The 25,600-nt window shown below is 37.4% G+C and overlaps 1 protein-coding gene across 3 annotated transcripts in view; it reads left to right on the top strand.

Annotated features, from left to right (window-relative positions):
• The window catches only part of LOC129780331 (lachesin), a 497,636-nt gene that overhangs the window by 349,346 nt on the left and 122,690 nt on the right, over positions 1-25,600 (top strand). For all 3 annotated transcript variants that reach the window (XM_055788472.1, XM_055788470.1, XM_055788471.1), the window contains 3 exons: positions 8,671-8,826; positions 8,956-9,084; positions 9,142-9,279. In XM_055788472.1, the coding sequence (XP_055644447.1) occupies positions 8,671-8,826; positions 8,956-9,084; positions 9,142-9,279 (423 nt within the window). The remainder of the gene's footprint in view (positions 1-8,670; positions 8,827-8,955; positions 9,085-9,141; positions 9,280-25,600) is intronic.

Raw genomic sequence — 25,600 nt, forward strand, 5'->3', positions numbered from 1 at the left:
GCATGATCACATGGAGTAGATAAAATCGAAAATTATCAATACAGGTCGGAACTGGACCTTCCCATATCCAAACGACGTGTTTCCCAAATTTTGCGAGGATCTGGACATCTGGTTTACACGAAGAAGGCAAAGAAACCAAACCTCACTCCGAGGCACATTAAAGCAAGATTGGATTTCGCTAAACAGCACATGGATTGGAAGGCAGAGTGGGATGAAGTGATCTTTTCCGACGAGAAAAAGTTCAATCTTGATGGTCCCGACTGCTGCGCGTATTATTGGCATGATCTACGAAAAAATCCCCGAAGTGAAGTTGTGCAGGAATTTTGGTGGTGGAAGTCGCATGGTGTGAGCTGCGTTTTCAAGAAAAGGGAAGACTCCTATCGCCACTATTTCGACAAGGATGAACTCCGACAACTATGTAGAGCTACTGGACAGTGTTTTGGTGCCATTTACAGAAGACATTATGGACGACAACTTCATCTTCCAGCAGGATAATGCTGCCATTCACGTAAGCAAGAAATCATTGTCGTGGTTTTCCGAAAGAAACATTTAGGTTATGGACTGGCCAGCTCGTAGCCCGGATCTCAATCCCATCGAGAATCTCTGGGGAATCCTGGCAAGGCGAGTCTACAGTGGTGGACGGCAATTTGCAACAGTTCGTGAGTTGGAGAGATGTGTAAGGGACGAGTGGAATAAAATTCCACATGAAATGTTGGATAATCTGATTGAGTCAATGCCAAACCGTGTCTATGAAACTATTCTGAAAAATGGTAAACCAACCAAATATTGAATGCTGTTATTTTCATGTATAAGTCGTTCTTTGAGAATAAAGTCTGATATGCGCTTATAAGAATTTCTACCTTGAAAACACGTTTTTCTCATTCTGAATAACTTTTGAGAATAGGATTGGGACTTTTCTTGGCAAGATAAACTTGATGTTCGAAGGTCATTTAAATCCCATGAAAATATTTTGGAAATATATATATCTAGTTAATCTTACAGCCAAAATATACATGTGCGCTTATAGGAATTTCTCGCACTGTATGTACCGAGAGGTATTAGAGGGTTTATAAAACTCATGCTTACTGGTTCTCATTGGCAATGGCAAAGCCGACCACGGACTTAGCAGTGAATACACAAATTACAAGTCGATTACATCTGGTTGACTTGATAATCCCATCTCTCAACATTGTCGAATCCCGTTAAATCTAGCCCTTTTCAATCTATACATATGAGCAATCCCACACCGAATCAGCTACCCAAAATCATAACATAAAACCAAAATAAATTACTGATAAGTCATTTCTCGAGAATAGTTGGGATCAGTCCTAGGATACAACGTTACATATAGTTTCTGATGTAGAATCGTATGTAGATTCCATTTTTAATGTCACTTTTCTTAAGTGGTTCCGATCTCGCAAAGTATTCAAAATTCATAAATTTTCAAAATTTTATATTTCAATTTTGTTGAGTTCGACACGACACCACTATGCGTCAAATTTTGTTAAATAGAAAGGGTTTTCTAACAAAAATATTTTTTCAAATATCTAAGGGGACGTGTTATGAGCTATAAACATTTATAATATTAAATTCAATTTCATATTGAATTCAGATGTCTGGAATTCGAGTTATGATGTTGGGGAGCTGGCCTATCTTCGATTGCTCATCACTTTCAGCCCCAAACATCGACATAAATCCACACATCAAAATGCCGTCGGTGGATAATCCGAAAAAACAAACAAAAAACTGCATTCCAAAGCAGTACCGATTGCAATCCAATCAGCTGTTCTGCAGACAGTGCACAGACTGTTTCCTTCATACACACTAGGGTGCCAATGAATGTATGGGAAAAAATCGACCCTAAAATTTCAAAAAGTTACCCTATACAAAATTTTCACCACCTCGAAAAAACACCCTGTGCCAAATATCAGCTCAATCAGACTTAAGGGAGAGTGACGCAAAGCGGTCAAAGTATGAGTTTTTTGAAAATCGAAAAATCACCCAAGAAAATCGGGGTTTTCGAAAAAAAAAATTTTTGATGCCAAATGTCTTAAAATTGCATGAAACATCGAGATCTAGTGTCATCTCGAAATTTTTTTTTATCAAAATCGACACTCTGGGAATAAGTTTTTCTTCGGAGTACGAGACGAAACAAATGATTCAAAGTGCTAATAAAAATAATTATCTGGATTGTTTATTCGGAACTTGCTGCGAAATGTTGATTTGCACGATAATATACCCTATGCAAAATATTAGTTCATTCGAACTTCATTTATTAGTGTTGCAGACGTTAAAATTTGAGTTTTTTGACAACCGAAAAATCACAAGAAATCGGGGTTTTCAAAAAAAAATTGATGCCAAATGTCTTAAAATTGCATGACACATCGAGATTTACAATTTTCAAAAAAACTCAAATGTTTGCGTCTGTGGCACTAATAAATTTAAGTTCGAATGAGCTAATATTTTGCAAAGGGTATAGTATCGTGCAAATCAACATTTCGCAGCATGTTCCGAATGAAAAATCGAGATAACTGTTTTTGTTGGTACCCAAAACCATACGTTTCGTTTCGTATTCCGAAAAAAAAAAGTCCCAGAGTGTCGATTTTTGACAAAACAAAATTTTGAGATGACACTAGATCTCGACGTTTCATGCAATTTTAAGACATTTGGCATCAAACAAATTTTTTTTCGAAATCCCCGATTTCATTTACTCCCCTTGGGTGATTTTTCGATTTTCAAAAAACTCAAACTTTGACCGCTTTGCGCCACTCTCCCTTAAGTCCGATCGAGCTAATATTTGGCATAGGGTGTTTTTTCGAGGTGGTGAACATTTTTTATGAGGGATCTTTTTGAAATTAGAGATGACCATTTTCGTTGGCACCCTAATACACACACAACACAATAAAATACAGGCAAACCTGGTCCCTTTTCGCGTGATTCCTCGTTTGTGCGACTCTTTTTGCGCGATTTTATTATGACTTCGGGTCTTCGGGTCAAACTAATCGCACAATCAATCACACAAATGAGAAATCGCACAAAAAGCAACCGCACAAAAACAGGTTTTCCTGTAGTCTATTACTTAATATCTACAGTTTATTCAACATAGGGGTAGTGGAGGCAAATTGGTCATGGGGGACAAAGTGGTCACCTGCTTGTTTGGTAGTATAACTATTGACTATAGGTGCCGTATTGATAGTCACCTTATGTTTGAAGAATTTAATGACTTTTGAGTCACCCTGTACTTCAGTAGAGCTACAAATGTCAAAATGCAAATAAAAACAGAAATTACTCTCTCGATAGCCATTCGGCCGTAGTTCTGTGCGCATGGTATCTAAGGAAGTTCTCGTGAAATTTAGTTTATTCAATCTGATATGTTGGACAAATCATCAGTTTGGACGACTGTGAACATATTCTAGAAGAGGTTAACAGATATTTTGTTTAATCTCAGCGATTAATTAGCATAGAAATAATTTTCATGTTTGGGGGCAAAGTGGTCATAGATGAATAACAACTTTCAATGTTCTGTTTACTAAAGCTGATATACCTCTTCACATTCTGTTCTTGAAGAAGATCCTTTTGTGGCTTTGACCCTGGATAAATATGCCACTCCAACTAAACTAAGCCTCATTATGCGAAACGTTATATGTTTCTTACTACGCTTTTGTATGCAAGAGAAAATTTTAATTGGGGCTCTAAGTTAATAGGCCAAGCTTATTTCATGCATGTACCTACTATAACAAATATAATTTGAACAAATTTGGACGAAAAAAACGCACAAATCTATCTTATTAACTTGATATTGGCGGGTGACCCCTTTCCCCCACTATGTGACCACTTTACCTCCAAGCAAAAAAAAGTTCGATTTTTCACCTTTTTTTCTAATGATGAAAAGTTTATAGTAAAAGCCGCTTGCTATCTTGAAGAACAATGAGTTGAACTATAATATTCTTCGAGAAACGGGAATTAAATCGGTATGTGGGCGCTGTAAATGGGCATATTCCTTAGGGTGACCACTATACCCCCACTTCCCCTACAATACTTTTGGTTTTCACAGAATTACAAAATACTTTTACAGCTCCATTACCACGATAACAGATTCATTACATTTCACATTAAATTACATAATACATTACAATCCATAAAATACAAATAATGTCCATGAATTCATTCCGGTATTCATCTGTATGAACAGTTTATTCCTTCTTCGTGATGGACCGATAGCAACTGACTTTGATCCGCTTGGCGACAATTTCACAGCGCACGAATGGTGATGCTGTTGATCTCGGATTCGTACGATGTTTTCCGAGCTCTCCATCGGCGCAAAGTTCACGCACAGCGGCTATCTATGGATGCTGTTCTCTCACTTCCGCTGTTTTCTGACTCGTACCAAACCGAAATGTTGACACCGTCGGTTTGTTATCAAAATCTTCCTTGTTTGCAATCAGCTGATGTGAAGAATCGATCTCATAAATGCTGGGGATCTAGGGATGTCACATTAGTCCCGAACATATCATTTTTTGCATAAAAGTTCCGTTTGTTTGCTTTATCATTTCGGATATTATTTGCGATCAACGTATTCGTATAAATAACTCTTTAGTAAAAAGTTCCGAAGACCTTGAAATGGTTTAATGGTTTGCATGGTTTTGAAGTATCATTTCGAGAAGCAACGATTCTTTCTTGCCTCTACGAGAACAATACACTAATTGGTCACAACTCGAGGGGGAACATAAAACACAAAACGAGCAGAATAACCGACCTTTGTTGTTCCGAGCGCAGAAAGATTCTGAAAATTTTCCTCAGAGGAAATGCAATACATATACGCTAGCGACAAATATTCTCTTTTCGCTATCCTCCTTCGTTGTTTCCATTCTAGCGGCTGCATAAATGTCTAAGTTCGTTGGTTAGAGTTCACGATGCCTGTTATTGACAGCTCTGTTCGGGAAAGCACACGAATGGACAGAACAAATGTATGGGGAAATGGGTATGCTTCCAATTTTCATCAATTTAAACCTTATACAGACTATGGTATAGCATATCAAAAAAATCTTAGAAAATTTCCGATTCGATTGGTATGCAAATCGTTAAAATCCGTTCGCAGCAAAAATAGTTATTAACATTTACTTTATTTCATAAAAACATGACCTGTTTTCTGATTTGGCACCCTTAATGTAAGACATAGTCCTACGTCAAAAAAAAAATCCGAGAGTGTCGCGTCAAAATCGACTGTTTTTCGTTTAATTTGCCGTGGAATTGCTCATTCATAAAGAAATTGATTTACACTGCGGAGACGTTGTTTTCACTTTATTCAAGGCAATCCAGTGGTTCCAAAACCAAAAATCCCACCAATTTGAAAACAACTTTGTTCATATTATAAAATTCCGAATCATTTACACACAAATTCGATAGTATAGTGAATAACTGAATGAATATTGAGGCCAGGGTTGCCATAATAAAATCTGTGTTTTTGGTCTCAAAAAATCTTTCTATCTGTGTTTTTGCTCAGAAAATCTGTATCGAGATCTGTATCAACCCTTTGCGGTCATTTGTCTGCCACAGCAAAGAAGTATACTAATATTATTATTTATGCAACAATGTATCATTTCACACTTTTTCTAAACGAATTTTAATGTCTTGGGAAATTATTCACGAACCAAAACGGTGCTACTATGAATAATAGATAACGGTACTCAGTATAAACAAAAGTTGTTATCCATGCTTAATGGAACTCCATGCATTGCGGCACTGTGTAGATGTAAGGACATTGTTCTGTATGTTCAAACAGAAAGATAAAAGACGAAAGACGCCAAACTAATTATTTTGGTGGAACATGCGAAAGATATCACAAGAAAAAGAGTTATAGCAAATATTTTTTAACATGAACATAAAAACATTGATTACTAAAAACTTATCAATAGAACTCTCATTCAGACTGATTCGAATGCTATATCAATAAAATTAGTAAGTTGAAAAAAATATTGTTGAGATCAAGCCCTAATAAATATTGGATCGTTACTTCGAAAAATCTGTAAATCTGTATGAAAACCAAAAAAATCTGTAATCTGTATCTACAGATTCTTGGTTTCAAAAAGTCTGAAAAACCTGTATACATACAGATTATTCTGTAGATATGGTAACCCTAATTGCGGCTTCTTTTATGACTTTTATGTATGTTTTCCCTGTGTTCAAGAAAGGGTGCAAAAGGGTCGTTTCGAATTACCGCGGTATAGCTGCGTTAAGTGCCACGTCCAAGCTATTTGAATCGATCATTCATAACGAGACGTGCACAGATACGTGCATTATATATCGGAGGACCAACACGGATTCATGCCAAAACGTTCAACGACGACTAACCTAACTTGCTTCACTTCCTATGTAGTTCGTCAAATAGAAAATCGTCAGCAAGTGGATGCTATATACACGGATTTATCTGCAGCATTCGATAAAATGAACCATCAAATCGCAATAGCTAAACTTGATATACTAGGCATGGATGGCGATCTGTTACTCTGGCTGGAATCTTACCTTTGTGGTCGTAGCATGTCTGTCAAGATTGGAGACCATGTTTCGAAACCCTTTCCAGCTTGCTCTGGTGTTCCCCAAGGAAGTCACCTCGGACCGTTTCTATTCCTACTATACATGAATGATGTCAACTTCGTACTAAACTGCCTCAAACTCTCGTATGCAGATGACCTGAAACTGTTCTATAAGATTGAGCAGCCACAAGACGCGGTTTTTCTACAACAACAGTTAGAAACATTCGCTAAATGGTGTCATAGTAATAGAATGTCACTAAACGTGTCCAAATGCGCGGTAATTTCGTTTGGACGTAAACGCTCTCTTTTTCACTTCGGTTACAGTCTGGAAGGTGTACAATTACAGCGAGAATCGACTATCAAGGACTTGGGCATCCTGATTGATACGAAAGTTACCTTCAAGGATCACATTACACTCGTCGTATCTAAAGCCTCTTCGCAGCTGGGTTTTCTCTTTCGTTTTGCCAAAAAGTATAGGGATATCTACTGCCTGAAAGCTCTGTATTGTTCTATTGTGCGCCCCATCCTGGAATATTCATCGGTCATATGGTCTCCTTACTACCAAAATGAAAACCAACGGATTGAGGCGGTACAGCGAAAATTCGTCCGCTTTTCTCTACGTCATCTTAGGTGGACGGATCCATTTAACCTGCCTAGTTACAAGAGCCGTTGCTTACTTATTAAACGGGAGTTGTTGGATGAGAGACGCAACGTAGCAAAGGCTTGCTTCATTGCAGACCTGCTGCAGGGCAACACTCATTGTTCTACTTTGCTCGGCACTTTAGACATTAATATACGTCGGCGCAGCCTTCGTACACACTCGTTCCTTAGTACCCCTTCTGCTAGAACGAATTATGGTTTGCATGAACCAATGCGGAGTATGTCTCGTCTCTTCAATAGGTGTTACCATGTTTTTAATTTTAATATGACGCGTGAAACAAATAAGTGTAACTTTAGAAGTGTTCTGTGTTAATTTATATTATTTTTCTTGTCATTGGGGTACAATGTTACCTGTTGACCAAATAAACAAATAAACAAATGACTGTTTTATGCATTTTGTTAAACCCATAAACCAGGGCCCGAAATCTTCGAAAGTGAGAAATGAAGACCGACTCTGCTCTCAGTAGCTTCGCTTGACTAGAACTGCTTCGGTAGTCGTCCACAACAAAAAATGACTTGACTAGAAAATGAATTGACTAGCGTTGACTAGCGAGGATGACTGGTGAATTAGTTCAGTCAGTGGTTATTTTAACTAACTCGACTAATGAATACAAATCTGCCTCTTCATTCAACTGACTTCAATCCACATTTCTACTCCCCTAGGAACGAAATTTATACCCGCGTACGCAATCTTATTTTTACGTCCATATAAAGGAGGAACGAAAACATGATTTCTGATGCAAAAAAGAAGTTACCCCATCAATGGGCGGTTTATTGTCTACCCATCGTGAACTCAAACCAACGAAGTTAGACATTTATCAAGTATGCTATAAAGGTTAGTTAGCGTTAGTATTAGTAAACAGCGTGCAAAATAGCGCACACACACAGCACGCTATTTTATACGTGTGGGTAATTTTCGTGTACGATACAAAAGAATCTAGCTTACCTGTAGCGTATGTCAAACCACGTTGAACTCAAACATCGATGCATGCACACGTACATGGGAGAGAGAAAGAGAGGAACGAATTCGTTTTGGAGGAAGTCGCTTCAAAATGCAATGAGGACAATTTGACTGGGAAGAATGAAATGATATAGTCGAGTCGGTAGCGACTAAGCGACCGACTGGCTGTTTAGTCGTTTTGGCGGAGAAACTGCGTGATAAAGCCAACAGTCATTACTAACTGAACACGAATATAGTCAGTCAGATAGTCAGCTGACTATCCTCATTTGACTATGGCTATGCAGAGCCCTGTCATAAACTTCCATCAATTCGACAATCCGGTTGTCCGTCTTTCATGATAGAACCCACACAAAGGCAAATTCTTACAGACTTACGACTGTTTAATTTCGGATCTTCTTCGTTGGTATCTGGATCCATTGCTTTTCCCGTCCATCCGATCTCAAATACCACTTCTCACACCCCACAGACCATTACAAACTAATTTTACGATATATACATAATTTAACTCCCAATTAGTGCCGCCCGCGATCGTGGAATCGCTGACGAGCAACGACATGGTGGTCCGGGAGGGCACCAACGTGACGCTGGCGTGCAAGGCGAAGGGATTCCCCGACCCGTACGTGATGTGGCGCCGAGAGGACGGTGACGAAATGGCCATCGGGGGCGAAAACGGTAAGTCCGCTCACGGGTCGGCTCTAATTAATTGCCAAGATGACTAAATCCGATATCCGTAACGATTACCGGGTAGTTTGGCTGTGTTCTCTGCACTGTTCCTTCTCTTTCTCTTTTTCTATGTCGCAGTCAACGTGGTGGATGGGGAGGTTCTTCACATCACCAAGGTCAGCCGGTTGCATATGGCGGCCTATCTGTGTGTGGCGTCGAATGGCGTTCCGCCGTCCATCAGCAAACGGGTCCAACTGAGGGTGCAGTGTGAGTATCGAATATTAGCTATTATATTTTTTTTATCTAAACTTTGTTTTTTCACAGTTCCACCGATGCTGTCGATTCCGAACCAGCTGGAGGGGGCTTACGTCAGCCAGGATGTAGTGCTCGAGTGCCACACGGAGGCGTATCCTGCTTCCATCAATTACTGGACGACGGAACGAGGTGATATGATAATTTCCGGTAAGTGTAAACTTGCTTCCCACCGACCGATCCCACAAAACCATACTTCGGGAAGTTGAATTTCCGGTTCAATAAATCAGGGCGACACTTTCTGGAAAACCATACCGGATGCACACTTCACCGATACAGTGTTTGCTATTTCTTGCCAATCAAACAGCAACAATCGGTACAACTTAACTCAATTAAATGAATAAGTGACAAGTGAGCAGACTGACAGGCGGGTGGATAAATAGAAATCAGGTCCGAAATTAGATCCGTATCAAATTGACTTCTCGTTTCCGGTCGAGATTACTCCCCCAACAAGTGAAAGAAAAAGCGTACGAGTACAGGAAGGGATCCCGAGCCGGAGGGAAGGACATTGGATATCTATATAAATCATATCAATGGCTTTGAAGTGTTTGATACGGCTTTTTGGGATCATCTCGGCTGGAAGTGTGCTGCTTGCTTGGGAAGGGGTGAAAGCAGTTCGAAAATCGACATAACACCTCGCTTAATTGGATTGTGCTTTTCGACGAAATCCGGTAATCGGATTGCAGGGATAAGAAGCTGTGGCTGTTGGAAAATAAAACACCCAACGGAAATTGGTTTTTCGTCGTTCTGGGAGTTGGAGATGTGAACCGATTCCTGATATTTGCCGTGAATGCTTGAATGAATACAGGTCAAGAGTGGTAACTTTATACTTGTAATTAACTGCCAGTTGCCCTGATGGCTGTTCAAATTCTATTGATTTTTGTAAAGTATTTTGAATATCCTCTTCCGGGAAAACTTCATTGCAAAGAGAACAGCTTTGAAGCGCTAAAGTTAGAAATCAATCTCGATATCAATTCGTTGAGTCGTCAAATTCCGTTGAAGCCAGCGGATACAATTTCCTCAGTCCTACGCAAAGACAACTATTTCGTTCCGTTTTCCAATTAACTGAATATCTCAAATAGTCCAGCATCAGCATCCGATATTCCTACACGGTGGAATCTCCTTTAAAGTTAGCACCAGTCGTTTGTACAACAATGCACGTATGCCAATTGTAACAAAGCTCCCCCAAAAAGGACACTTTTCTCCTACCATAACTTTGCGCAATGCCCACAACGATTCCAGCCGTCCAGAAAATGGTCAGTCGTTAGCGTTGATGAAGGGTGAGAGAACTGTGCGTTGTCATTCACCGTTGGTTTCCGGTCAATCCCTGCTAGCATTTATCGGATTACGTAGCTTTCGTCTTCTACCGCTTCCGCTCGGAACCGCACCACCAGAAGCCGTATTCCGCGCTTCCAGCTATTATTTTATGCTAGCCTATTGACGGAAAGGATCACACGATTGGCAAATAGACACAAAGGCGGCGTGGGAGTGACACACACGTTCGTCTTTGATGTCCATCCGTCCGTCCGTTGTGCATGTGTGTTTGTTGGCTTTGCTCTTGTTCCTGAGATAGTTATCTATTTCAGGAATGCTTCACCTCTGTGTCCGTGATTACATGCGGAGGCATTCGGAAAAGCGAGACACGTATCACTCACAGATACGGTATTTAACGCGTCGGTGTTTTCCTGCCGTCACTTCCGGGGGTTTTTGCCAGCTGACTTTGAGCTTGCTTTGTGCGAGAAGAAGGGCTAACTATGTTGAACCTAATTCCTAAATAATGAGATCCGAAGTCGTTACTACTGCAAAGGAATGTACACTTGAAATATAACGAAGGAAAACTCATTCTTTAAGTTTGACGTGATCCGCTTCACAATTCAAAATGTTAAATTTGATTTGTTTTTTGACGACACAGTTGGAAAACCCATTTGTTTTAATATTATTGATTACATCCAAAAGGTGGAGTATATCATTCCCACTAGTAATGGTAATAATTTACCTACTACAGGTGCACAACTATACACAAATAGAGAAAATCACTTGAGAAAACGTGGTCGATAAACAACAGAAATATAGAAATCATTACCATTCGAGTAATTCCAAATGAAATTGAAAAATGACAAAACATGAGTATTTTTGATTCGAATGAAAGTGTGTATTCCGTTTGGGTTGAAAGAAATATGAGTTTTCCACAGCAATTGGGAATTTTTTGACTCAAGCGTAACTTTTGAAAAGGGCGTATCGATTTGAGTAAGAGAAATCTTTGATAATTTATATTTCAAAAACTATGAGTCGTACCGAAATAGTGTCTTAGAAAGAGTTATAGAGTATTGATGGTTGAATATGAAAAAAATGTACACTGAGAAAAAAAATTAGTACTCTTTTTTTTGTTTACAAAATAAAAATTCAATTTGCAAGATCCAAAATACATATTTTTTAATTTTTTTTAAATTTTTTCATACAAAATAGAAATCATGCAGAAAATTTAAAAAATGGGCCCAAGATGGTAAAACTATTTTTGACGAACATTGTGGAACATCGAATTTTTAGGAATTTTCGAAACTTCGAATTTTTGTATGTTAACAATCATTTTTAGCCACAAATTATGTGATTTAAAATAAAAAAGGTTATTATCAATCTCCTTCTAAGGTTACCACGACATCGAACACGTTGTTTGGTCGTGCGAGGGGTATGTTGTTGCCAGATCGAATTTAGTAAACTCCCTTCGGGCCGGAGGAAGGCAGCCCAATGTGCCGGTGAGAGATGTATTGGCTCGGCTAGATCTTGATTACATATCCCAAATATATGTTTTCCTTAAAACTATCGATCTTCGAGTGTGATTGTTCTTACATCCCTTCCCCTCCTTTTCGTTCTTTGCGAGCTATCGGTTCCCTTCCATTAGAATAAGTTGAATTGTAATACATATTGGATGTAAGGATAGGCTTAAGAATTGAGTGTGAAGTGTGAGTGTGAATGAGAATGTGAGTATGAGAACATTGTTACAATTTCCTCACATCCCATCCTTTTCCTAATAAAAATGTGTCACCCATCTAAACTCGAGTCGACCGCGAGTAATCGGTTTCCTACTTCATTAACCATAGAATTAAGGAAACATGTTAATACAATCTAGTTAAAATATAGTTGAGAGTTTGGCTCCTTCAAACTTATGTAAATGAGCCTGTAAAAATAAACGATTCAATAAAAAAAATCTCCTTCTAAATGTAGCCATTCTCGAAATATTTAAAAAAATATTTCTAATTTATTGTCTTTCTTATAGTAAATAATCCCTTTTAATATGTTTGTCGTGTTATACCGTTATAGTCATGAAATTTTATGAATTTGCTTATAATTTCCAACAACTTTTCCAAATACATCATCATGGTTCATTTTTTGACTCAAGCGTAACTTTTGAAAAGGGCGTATCGATTTGAGTAAGAGAAATCTTTGATAATTTATATCTCAAAAAATATGAGTCGTACCGAAATAGTGTGTTAGAAAGAGTTATAGAGTATTGTTGGCTTTATTTGAAAAAAATATACACTGGGAAGAAAAATTAGTATTCTTTTTTTTTTATTTACAAAATAAAATTTTAATTTGCGATTTAAAAAAATATGTATTTTTTATATTTTTTTCAATTTTTTTTATATAAAATAGAAGTCATGTAGAAAATTTAAAAAATTAGCCCAAGATGGTGAAACTATTTTTGACGAAATTTGTGGAACATCGAATTTGATGTTCCACAAATTTCACAAATTGATGTGATTTAAAACAAAAAATGTTATTATCAATCTCCTTCTAACTGCAACCATTCTCGAGATATTTAAAAAAATATTTCTAATTTATAATATTTTTTATAGTAAATAATCTCTTTTAATATGTTTGTCGTGTTGTACCGTCATGTTCATGAAATTTTATGAATTTTCTTATAATTTCCAACAATTTTTTTGATTGATTGTAGTTTGTATTAAGATAAAAAAAGATTTTTTTAGTTTCGCTACGTTTTGTATTAACTCACATGTCTTCGAATGTTTCGTAACGTAACTCCTAAACATATGTCTTTACCATAACGATGTATTTGGAAAAGTTGTTGGAAATTATAAGCGAATTTATAAAATCTCATGAACATATTGGTATAACACGACAAACATATTTAAAGGGCCTATTTACTATTGAAAAGACAATACATTACAAATATTTCGTTTAAAAATCTCGAGAATGGCTACATTTAGAAGGAGATTGATAATAACCTTTTTTTGTTTTAAATAACATCAGGATTCATAATTTGTGATTGAAAATGACTGCTAACATACAAAAACTCGAAGTTTCTAAAATTCCTAAAAATTCGATGTTCCACAAAGTTCGTCAAAAATAGTTTTACCATCTTGGGACCATTTTTTAAATTTTGTACATGACTTCTATATTGTATGAAAAAATTGAAAAAAATATAAAAAAATACATGTTTTTTGATATCGCAAATTAAAATTTTATTTTTTTCAAAAAAGAGTACTAATTTTTCTTCTCAATGTATATTTTTTTCAAATTATGCCAACAATACTCTATAACTCTTTCTAACACATTCTTTCGGTACGACTCATATTTTTTGAGATATAAATTATCAAAGATTTCTCTTACTCAAATCGATACGCCCTTTTCAAAAGTTACGCTTGAGTCAAAATATGAACCATGATGATGTATTTGGAAAATTTGTAGGAAATTATAAGCAAATTAATAAAATTTCATGAACATGACGGTATAACACGACAAACATATTAAAAGGGATTATTTACTATAAAAAAGACAATAAATTAAAAATATGTTTTTAAATATTTCGAGAATGGCTACATTTAGAAGGAGATTGATAATAACCTTTTTTGTTTTAAATAACATCAGGATTCATAATTTGTGTCTAAAATAGATTGTTAGCATACAAAAATTCGAAGTTTAGAAAATTCCTAAAAATTCGATGTTCCTCAAAGTTAGTCAAAAATAGTTTTACAATCTTGGGCCCATTTTGTAAATTTTCTGCATGACATCTTTTTTGTATGAAAAAATTAAAAAATATGTATTCTGGATATTGCAAATTTAATTTTTATTTTGTAAATAAAAAAAGAGTACTAATTTTTTCTCTCAGTGTACATTTTTTTCATATTCAACCATCAATACTCTATAACTTTTTCTAAAACACTATTTCGGTACGACTCATATTTTTTGAGATATAAATTATCAAAAATTTCTCTTACTCAAATCGATACGCCCTTTTCCAAAGTTACGCTTGAGCCAAAAAATTCCCAATTGCTGTGAAAAACTCATATTTCCTCCAACCCACTTTCACTGGAATCAAAAATACAAGTTTTTAAAATCTGCATTTTTAGGACAATTTCATTTGCAATTGCTGATTCTAATTAATATGAATAATTGAGTTATTGATAGCACAGAAGATACAACAAATGCATCTACACATGTTATGTTCTTCACAATCTCCATATGGCAGATCCACAACGTACATTTATTGTTGATTATGTCTCTAGTTAACGGTCATCAAAACTATATATAAAAAAATACTTAAATCTACTTTCCCAGTCAAACATGTGACATGATTTGGATAAGTCAAGAAATTGTTAGATCGATGGGAATAATTCATTCAAATATAACAATAAAATGCACAAAGACAACGCAAATTTTAGGGAAAAAATTTCTAGAAGAAACAAAATGAAAAATTTACAAATGAGTCCAGGACACTTAATTTGAAAACAAATTTCAACCAGTCAAAAAGCTGAAAGTGACTATAATACAGCCAAAAAAAAGCAAGACATTTACAAATGACGTGTCAAACACTGAATTCTATTACTATTAAATTTTTATAAAAGTTATCTCAACTCACAAGAAATAAATGGGACTTAATAATGTCAGACATTCTAAAGCATAGGTAACTGGCAAAGTATAATAAAACCACAGTAGCGGACAGCCCAACACAGAATTCTAATCAACATCACGTTTACGTAGTCGTCCGTGGATCTGAACCATCTAATTTGTGAAATTTCGACATAATACTATATGATGACGGAATAGAAAGAGGCCAACTCCAAAAATATTTTGTTTATAGAAGAGATACATAGGTTGTTACAGGCAAACCAATTTTTTGTGATTTTCTTTTTTTTTTGCGGTATCATTTTTTTTAAACTTTAAAAAGTATTTCAACGCTCTACTGTGTCAGCTAATTACCGGCCTCATGGTTTAGGTTTTGTTTGTCTTCACGTGTTAGTAGGAGTTTATTGAATGGAGCAAAGAGTGAATTATATGATCTGCGCAAGTGAGTAGGGCGACAATCCATTCCCGCTTGTGCTCATATTTAATTCTGTAAAATTCTCTGAAAAAATCTGTATATCTGTATTTTAAGCAAAAAAACATCTGTAATGAAAAATAAGGGAAAAAACCAAAATAAAAGTTTATTTTTATTTGGAATTTATTTTTCTTATTTATGAGTTGTTACAGTCGTGTCAATACAACAAAATAAATTTTAAACAGGTTTTCTCCTAATACTCCTAATCCTCTGAATTGTGTGATGTTTATACATGGTTTTGTTGAACTTTGCCTTCAAATTTTTCGTCAATTTCATCCTCAAAGCCGGTACATAGTTCTTTGCTTTCAAAATAAATTCTATAATTGTGGGTGCCAATAGATTTCCGGACTTTGTTTTGTTGGCATTGTAAAACGATAAGAAGAATGTTAGCAAAAAAGTGTCTTGCAAACGACCTAGCAATGGATACAATTATTTCTCATCACACCTTTTCACATCCAACAGCTGGGACCTAGTTATATCTGAGTCACTCAATTTTTGTCCCATGAGATTCGTCTTGAGTAGCCTGAATTCGTTATCCAATCCTTGCTTCAACCTGCAACCTGCAACGAATTAGATAAATTGGCGCATCAAATCATTAAGGTTTGGTAGCTTGATGAAATTTTGAGGGTTTATCAAGATTTTGAAAACCGGATCGCTGAAATAAAATCGCTTTGAAATCTATTTAACAAGTTCGATATAGAAGTCACGACAAATCGATTTAAAGGTCGGCTATCCTTTTCAGCTTCTTCTGCATCGATACCAACGTAAACATCCTCATGATTCTTCAGAAAGTCTTCAAAATCTATCACATCAAGAAATCGTTGCACTTAGTACCCCAAGCATAAATTACCTAACATGATCAACTATAACATTCTTGTCTCATTATAAAGTTCCCTAAATTGAGAAATTTCTGTTTGAAAAGTGTAATTGACGTTATTGATGAGCGATAGAACATAGTTTGGGAACAGCATAAGCGGTTTAGTCATAGGATCGTTTAAATAAGTCAATATACGATTGGCGGATCGATTATGGTCATGTTTAGCTTGGTACGAAAAGAATAGTTTAAGCTCTTCAATTCGCTCAAAATTTCGCTTAACAACTGCCTCCAAAGAAAATCATCTCGTTGAGTTGCGTTCAACATTTTTATGAATCAAGCTATCTATGTATGCACTGTAATAAATTCAATATTTAAAATTGAATTGAAAAAAAAACTGTAAATTCAGTATCTATGCTGAAAATCTGTAATGCTGTATATACAGATTGTGTATCTAAAAATTGGTGAAAAATCGGTAAAATACAGACTATTCTGTATATGTGGCAACCCAAATCTGCAAATCTGCTCAATCTATCTAGTTAGGCAACCTATTCATCACGACAAAATTTATTCCAAAGCGTAAATTGTAGATTTTTTCCACTGCCATTTTTTGTCATCCTCATTCCCATTCCTCCATCAAATACAATATTTTGTGCATGACATGATTTCTAATAGGAACATGTTCCAAGCACAGCCAATTTTATACACGGACAGCCATGCGCAAATCAAAAGGCAACATGTCCCAACATATAGCAGGAAAGCAAGGCCTTTTTTCACCATTACTCAAAAACGAAAAAAAGCTTCTCTGATTTTCGGGTATGTTTGTAAAATAAACTTAGCTTTCAAAAAAAAAAAAAAATATGAATCTCTTTATCTACACCAGGTGAACTATAAAAAAAATCAATAATTACGAACACAAAATCTTAATCATAATCAACAATTTTTGACAACAAAAATTGTTTTCGAGACGACAGTAGATCTCGACGTTTCATGCAATTTGAAGACATTTGGCATCAAAAACTTTAAGCCCCGATTTGACCCGAAAGATGGTAGCCCGGAATCTTGAGAAGACGTACAACCGAACCTAGATTCCACTAGTTATGAAGACATTGACAGACTGGGTGATAGTCGGCAATCTGCTCCCCTTTGTGAAAAATCTGGCGTCAAATCGGACCTTCGAAGTAAAAGTTGGGTACACCAGTTTTGGGCGCCTCCACGAAGAAACTGGTGTACTTCAAGATTTCATCTTAGTGTTCGTATTCATCTATGCGGACGGCAACCTGATAATGAACTGTGTCTCTCGGTTTAATCTTTTTTAACCATTACAAACCCTCACCGGAGTAATGACCGAATGACCCGTTTACGGGTGGTCAGAGATGCTCTCTAACTGACGTGCCTGGCCAGAGATAAACTTCACTGCGGATTATCTTTAGCCTGCTACCATCAATAACAACAGCTTCGGTATGCGCTGAAGTAAGGGAACAACCGTTTGACATTTACGTGGACGCGGCGAATATCTCAGAACCGCGAGCTTCCTCGCCTAAACCAGCGGAGGTGAGGAGACGCATCTGAATGTCTTAACAAAAAAATCATACAACAGGTGACAGGATGTTGATGTTCCAAGGGGAAAATACCATAAAAAAAACTTCAGAGCTGGGGCGAGCTCAGTGGACCTAAAGCGAACTTTTGTCAAATTCATCTCACGAAAATTGTCCGTTGAAGCGGCTTGAAGCGGTCCGAAAAATCAAAGGCCCATAATCAGGAACGAAGACGTGAAAGCGATGAGGGGGCAGCGAACCCCGTCCAGACTAAGAACCAGCCATTGCAAAATATCACATAACTTTAACATTCCGATTTAGTTCGCATTATTGGAAATATACAAATTTAACATCAAAGTTTCCTTATCTTGAAATAAAATTTTGTTAGATAAGCTAAATATTTCGATTTGATTGGGTCAATCAACAGGAAGCCGGAATCGGACTCGATAAAATTTTCCTACTCCGACTCTGTAGCCCTGGTATTTTTTACATACTTTTTTATATAATTTTATGATTTTTTATCAACAAATCATAAAATTATATAATTATATATAATTATATATTTGATTTTTTTTATCAAATATATATATTCTTTAGATTACAAATTAAAACAATCATCATCATCTTCTTCTTTAGCCTTGAGGGTCGTACAGATTATGACAGATCTGAAAAGATACACCTCTGTTTCCGAAATTTGCAAAGTGAGACCGAACAAACTGCGAGTTGTCGTGACTAACCGAAAGGACGCGAACGATATTGTTGCTGATAAGCATTTCATCCTCGAATATCGAGTTTTTATTCCCTCCCATAACGTAGAAATTGGGGGCGTTATATCTGAAACGGGTCTGACGTGCAAAACTATAGAAAGTATGGGAGTTGGCAGGTTCAAGAGGCTTCCTTCGATGGAAGTCAAAATCTTGGAATGTCGCCAACTTGGAAAAGTTACCCAGGAAGGAGAAGAAAAGAAATTTACGCCGTACGACTCGTTTAGAGTCACTTTTGCTGGTGCCGCCCTCCCTGACTACGTTATGGTGGACAAATTGGGGCTGCCGGTGCGACTCTTCGTGCCAAAGCCCATGACTTGCAACAAATGCAAGTCAGTTGGTCATACAGCAGCTTATTGCGCCAACAAGGAGCGCTGTGCCACTTGCGGAGAGCAACATGAGGGGAAATCCTGCAGTGCGACTGAGCATAAGTGTCCATATTGCGGGGGATCCCCACACGTGCTCTCATCTTGTGAAACTTACAAGAGTCGCTGGGATAAACAAAAGCGCTCTTTGAAGGAACGCTCGAAACGCACTTTCGCGGATATTTTACAGGGCGCTTCTCCACTGGCTCAACAACAACAACCATTACCAACAAACAATGTCTTTGCTTCACTGCCAGTTGACGAATTGGAAGCGGATACAGCTAACGAGGGCACACCGTTTATTTTCAAAGGGAATTCCCGGCGCAAAAATGTGTCCACTCCCAAAGTTCAACGACAAGTCCCATCGGTGGTACCCCATGTTAGCTTGCCTAAAATATCGAGTGCAGCGGACAAGCCAAATCAAGTTCCTCCTGGCTTCCGTGGGAATAGTTCACCTTCGAACGACCCAGCACTCGAGGGGACATCAAAAACCCCAACTGTCCCTTTTTCTGCGTCCAGCTCAACTTCCCAATCGGGATTTATAAAGTTGACTGACCTTGTGGATCAAATCTTCACGTGTTTTAATGTTTCCGATTCCATCAGAACCATTGTCATCTCAATGCTTCCAGTACTGAAGACAATTTTGCAACAATTGATGCAAACATGGCCCCTCCTTGCAATGATCATCTCTCTTGATGTCTAATTTAAATAGAGAGGTCGGAGATATCTCTGTTTTACAGTGGAATTGTCGTAGTCTTATCCCTAAATTGGATACATTCAAATTTTTAATTCATAACTTCAATTGTGATGTTTTTGCTCTGTCCGAAACTTGGCTTTCTTCGCGAGATGATCTCTTTTTCCACGATTTTAATATTATACGCTTGGACCGTGATGACAGATACGGAGGGGTGCTATTGGGAATCAATAAGTGCCACTCTCATCGAACTGCCTGGGGGGAACCGTACGATGACAATCGTTCACTGTTGATATATGACCTTTGTAACAGCTTCAATATGACCGTTTTGAACACTGGGGAAACAACACGTGTTCCTAAACCTCCTGCTAACCCAAGTGCTCTTGACCTCTCGCTTTGCTCGAATTCACTATCGTTAGATTGCAAGTGGAATGTAATCCAGGATCCCAACGGTAGCGATCACTTGCCAATCAAAATTTCCATCACCATTGGGTCAAATTCTTCTGAATCTATAAACATGGCATATGACCTCACAAGACACATTGACTGGAAAAAATATGCGGACGCGATTGCTCTAGCCATCAATTCCAGAGATGGTTTACCTCCATTGGAGGAGTATAACTTCCTTTCTCGTTTGATCCATGACAGCGCGATTCGCGCTCAAGCGAAACCCATCCCAGGTTCCTCCATTCGCCGAAGGCCTCCCAATCTATGGTGGGATAGCCAATGTTTCAAGCTTTATATAGAAAAATCTAATGCATTTAAAGCTTTTCGGAAACGAGGAACCATTGATAATTTTCAAACGTATTTAGACCTTGAAAATCAATTTAAAAACTTGATCAAAGGTAAAAAACGTGCTTATTGGCGAAATTTCGTGGGAGGTTTGTCACGAGAAACGTCAATGAAAAAATTATGGAAAGTGGCTCGAAACATGACAAATCGCTCTTCATCGAATCAAAGCGAAGAATATTCACATCGATGGATTTTTAATTTTGCACGAAAGGTTTGTCCCGATTTCGCTCCCGTGCAAAGAATTGTTCGAGATATACCACAAGATAGGTGCGATCTTGATTCCGAGTTGTCGATGGTAGAATTCTCTCTTGCTCTCCTTTCTTGTGATAATTCGGCTCCAGGATCGGATAGAATTAAGTTCAACTTGTTGAAAAACCTCCCCGATGTGGCCAAACATCGCTTGTTGAATTTATTCAATAAGTTTCTGGAGCATAATGTTGTTCCGGATGATTGGAGACAAGTACGAGTTATAGCTATTCAAAAACCCGGAACACCCGCGTCCGACTTCAATTCGTACCGCCCAATAGCAATTCTGTCTTGTATACGGAAATTGTTGGAGAAAATGATCTTGTTTCGCCTTGATCGATGGGTTGAAACGAATGGCCTACTCTCTGATACACAATATGGGTTCCGCAGGGACAATGGGAAAAATGATTATCTTGCGTTGCTTTCTTAAGAAATTCAAATGGCTTACGCCGAAAAAAAAACAAATGGCAAAAGTATTCTTGGACATAAAGAGGGCTTTTGATTCAGTTTCAATAGAGGTCCTGTCAGACAAATTACACTCTCGGGGTCTGCCGCCTCTATTGAATAATATGTTATATAACTTGCTTTGTGAGAAACATTTGAATTTTTCTCACGGGGATTCGACAGTAAGTCGGGTCTCCTACATGGGACTCCCCCAGGGCTCATGTTTAAGCCCCCTTTTGTACAACTTCTATGTAAGCGACATCGACAATTGCCTTACAAAAATTGCAGCCTAAGACAACTTGCAGATGATGGAGTGGTGTCTGTCGTAGGATCAAACGAATCCGACCTGCAAGGACCCTTACAAGATACTTTGAACAATTTTTCAACCTGGGCCATTGGGCTAGGGATCGAATTCTCCACGGAGAAAACAGAGATGGTGGTTTTTTCTAGGAAGCATAGACCAGCAAAACCAAAGCTTCAACTTTTGGGTAAACCAATCACTCATGCTATGTCATTCAAGTATCTTGGGGTCTGGTTCGACTCCAAATGTACTTGGGGGGCCCATATTAGGTATCTGAGTAAAAAATGTCAACAAAGAATAAACTTTCTCCGTACAATTACCGGCACCTGGTGGGGAGCCCATCCCGAAGATCTTATAATGTTGTATCGAACAACTATTCTCTCAGTGATGGAGTATGGCAGTTTCTGTTTTCAATCAGCTGCCAAAACACACCTCATTAAACTCGAGCGAATTCAGTATCTTTGTCTCCGTATCGCGTTGGGATGTATGCCCTCAACGCATACCATGAGTCTCGAGGTTTTGGCAGGCCTACTCCCAATAAAAGATCGCTTCAATTTATTATCTCTTCGGTTCTTCATCCGGTGTAAGGTCATGAACCCATTGGTGATCGGAAATTTTGAGCAGCTGATCGAGTTAAATTTTCACTCCGGATTCATGAGTTCATATAATGAATTCATCTCCATGCAGGTTGATCCTTCTTCGTATATTCCCAACCGTGTTTGTTTCCCTGACTACATCAATTCCTCTGTGCAATTGGATCTGTCCATGAAGCAAGATATCCATGGATATTCAGATTACCAACGATCGAGGATCGCTCCAACGATCATCGATGAAAAGTATGGGGGTATCAATTGTGATAATATGTACTTTACTGATGGGTCCACTATAAATGAGTCCACAGGATTTGGAGTGTTCAACGAATTTTTTAGCACCTCACACAGTCTTCAGAATCCTTGCTCAGTGTATATTGCTGAATTGGCAGCAATTCATTGGGCGTTGGACAGCGTCGCCTCACGACCTGTTGAACACTATTACATTGTAACGGATAGTCTTAGCTCTGTCGAAGTTATCCGTTCAGTGAGGCCGGAAAAGCATTCGCCGTACTTCCTTGAGAGAATACGAGAAATTTTGAGTGCTTTATCCAGACGCTGTTATGTCATTACCTTTATCTGGGTCCCTTCACATTGCTCCATTCCGGGTAATGAGAGGGCTGACTCATTAGCAAAGGTAGGTGCAATTGAAGGCGATATTTATCAGCGTCAAATCGCCTTCAATGAATTTTATTCTTTAGTCCGCAAAAATACCATCGCTAACTGGCAACGAAAGTGGAATGAAGATGAATTGGGCCGGTGGTTTCACTCGATTATCCCTAAGGTTAGCCTCAAACCGTGGTTCAAAAGTCTGGACTTGAGTCGGGACTTTATTCGCACCTTCTCCCGACTCATGTCCAATCACTGTTCGTTAGATGCGCTACTCTTTCGTTTCAATCTTGCCAGCAACAATCTCTGCGTCTGTGGTCAAGGTTATCACGACATCGAGCATGTTGTTTGGTCGTGCGAGGTGTATCTTGTCGCCAGATCGAATTTAGAAAACTCCCTTCGGGCCCGAGGAAGACAGCCCAATGTGCCGGTGAGAGATGTGTTGGCTCGGTTAGACCTTGATTACATGACCCAAATATATGTTTTCCTTAAAACTATCGATCTTCGTGTGTGATTGTCCCTATGTCTTCATACCCTCCTTTTCATCCATTGCGAGCGATTGCCCCCCTTGGTATAAACAATAAAATAAGTTGAAATGTAAATATACAATAGATATACGAATAGATTTAAGAATTGAGTGTGATCATCAACATTGTAACAATTCCCTTATATCCCATCCCCTTCCTGAAAGAATATGTCACCCTTCTAAACTCGAGCAAACCGCGAGTAATCGGTTTTCCACCTTACTAACCATAGTGTTAGGAAAATTGTATATGTATAGTTTTAAAAAATACATTTAAGAATTCGGATCCTTTAAACTAATGTAACTGAGCCTGTAAAAATAAACGATTTATAAAAAAAAAAATCATCTTCTTCTTTTTCTATTTATTTTTCTTCTTCCTCACAACTGCCATCAGATTAATCGTCATCTTTTCCTGATTCAATAGTTGTATTCTTCAATAGAAACATTACTTCATCAGGAAGCTTTTTACAATTACTTATCTCCTTTTCCAAATAAGTGTTGCGTAATGTGGAGATAAGAAGATGATTGACGATTTATGATTTGTATTTTCTCGACTATTTTTACGAGTGAAATCTTCTTGGGCATATTTAATTATTTTATTACTCTTCTCTTTAGCCTCTTCGATCATTCTTTCCGTAGGTAATATTGGGGTTTGAATAATTATATACCCATGAAGCAAAATTCTGTGCATAGCAGTAGTCATATAGTATCAAGAGTACAGATCAGCATAATCAGCACGTGGACAGAAAAAGCTCGATTTTAGACTACCCCCTCCCCCTCCGTGGACAAGCGTGGACATTTGCATACCCCTCCCCCTGTTGTCCACGTGGGCATTTTTCTGTATTTTATTAGAATTAAGGAAATAACTGTACCCAGCCTGCCGCGTTTTGCTGTACACATTGCGGTTTTATGGCAGAGAAATGAGTAGCAAAACAAAGCATATGTTTCATGTGAGTTTAATTGTGAAATACTTGTAATACGAAGATCTATCTATCTGGCTATCTGGTTTGCCAACACGGAAACGCGAAACATACAGTTGAACAATCTTTATTTGAATATAAACCACACAATTCCAAAGATTGATCTTGAGCAATAAAAATAAAAACAGATTGATTTGAAATCATTATCAGATACAATTTTAGTTCAAGTTTTTTTAAACACTTGTAAAGAATGTGTTGCTATCACATAGAATACAAATTCAATACTAAAAATTTAATTTACGTTCACAGCTTTATTTCAAAAGTGTGCTTATTTCATCTGGAAATCCTCAAGCTTCCTGAGGTGTTGGCAGTAGCAACAACTATCATTGAGGTGGTGTATGTTGTGTCCTTATATGAGTGCCATCAGTACTTTTCGAGTTTTTGAAGCGCACAAAAACGAACAGAACAATTTTGTATGCATAGATTATTTTTTTATCAATCAAAAATAATTTCAAGAAAATAAAAGATAAAGTAAGAAGCATGCATTGATATCTACAGATCTTCACTTGACAAAGGATTGAAGAGTATAGGATCGAAAAATTTAAGCGATTTCGAAACGCCTCTAGCTTTGATACAAATGATGACATGAAGATAACAAATACAGCATTTTCAAGCTACAAATTTCTAGTTTATGGATATCGTACGTACATATTTTTATTTGATGTATATATGCGTTTTTGGTTTGCTTTCAAAGTTTTTGGTTTGCTTTCAAAGTTTCTATAGATTTTGAAATTACAATTCCAATAACAATCCAATCAGTCTACTTATTTCGCTGCTTCATCCTCTTTTCGATCTGTGCGTATTCCGCAATTCGGTCGAACACATCGTTTGTGTGTGTCTGGAATACGAGAACCTCTGGAACTTTGACGGGACCAGCGGGAGCATTTGTAGGCACTTGTGGATTCATAAACTGCTACACTGCTTTGTTTTCTAAGAGATGCCAACTTGTGTTTTGAAATTTGAATAAGAAATTGTGATCCAAAGATCCTTGTTTCTTCCCCTCCGTTTCTCGTAATATAAAAATATTAAATTGTTTATCCGTATCTATTTTTAAAATCAATAATGTTGGTAATTAGTTCATTGTAAGCAAACCTCGTTTAGGAGCTTCCTCAGAAGTGGAGAGGTTAGCTGAGAGACTTAAAAAATAAAGAATAAAAAAGTCATATAACTTAATAATAACGTGAATGAAATTTAGGAGAAACTAGCTATACAAATAATTCCACGTGAATTTTGGGGAAAAATTGAGAACAAACCACTACTATTTATAAAGCCAAAATTCAAATTCAATTTTTCAATTTTTCTACAATTCAATTATTCTACAATTTTTTTGTCAAAAAAATGGGAAAATGTCCACGTGGACAACAGGGGGAGGAATATAGATAATGTCCACGCTTTTACACGGAGGGGGAAGGGGGTGTCTAAAATCGTGCTTTTTCTGTCCACGTGGTATGTGGTATGGTATGTGGGTACACAA

This window comes from Toxorhynchites rutilus, chromosome 3 (genome assembly GCF_029784135.1).
Source record: "Toxorhynchites rutilus septentrionalis strain SRP chromosome 3, ASM2978413v1, whole genome shotgun sequence".
Lineage (NCBI taxonomy): Eukaryota > Metazoa > Arthropoda > Insecta > Diptera > Culicidae > Toxorhynchites > Toxorhynchites rutilus.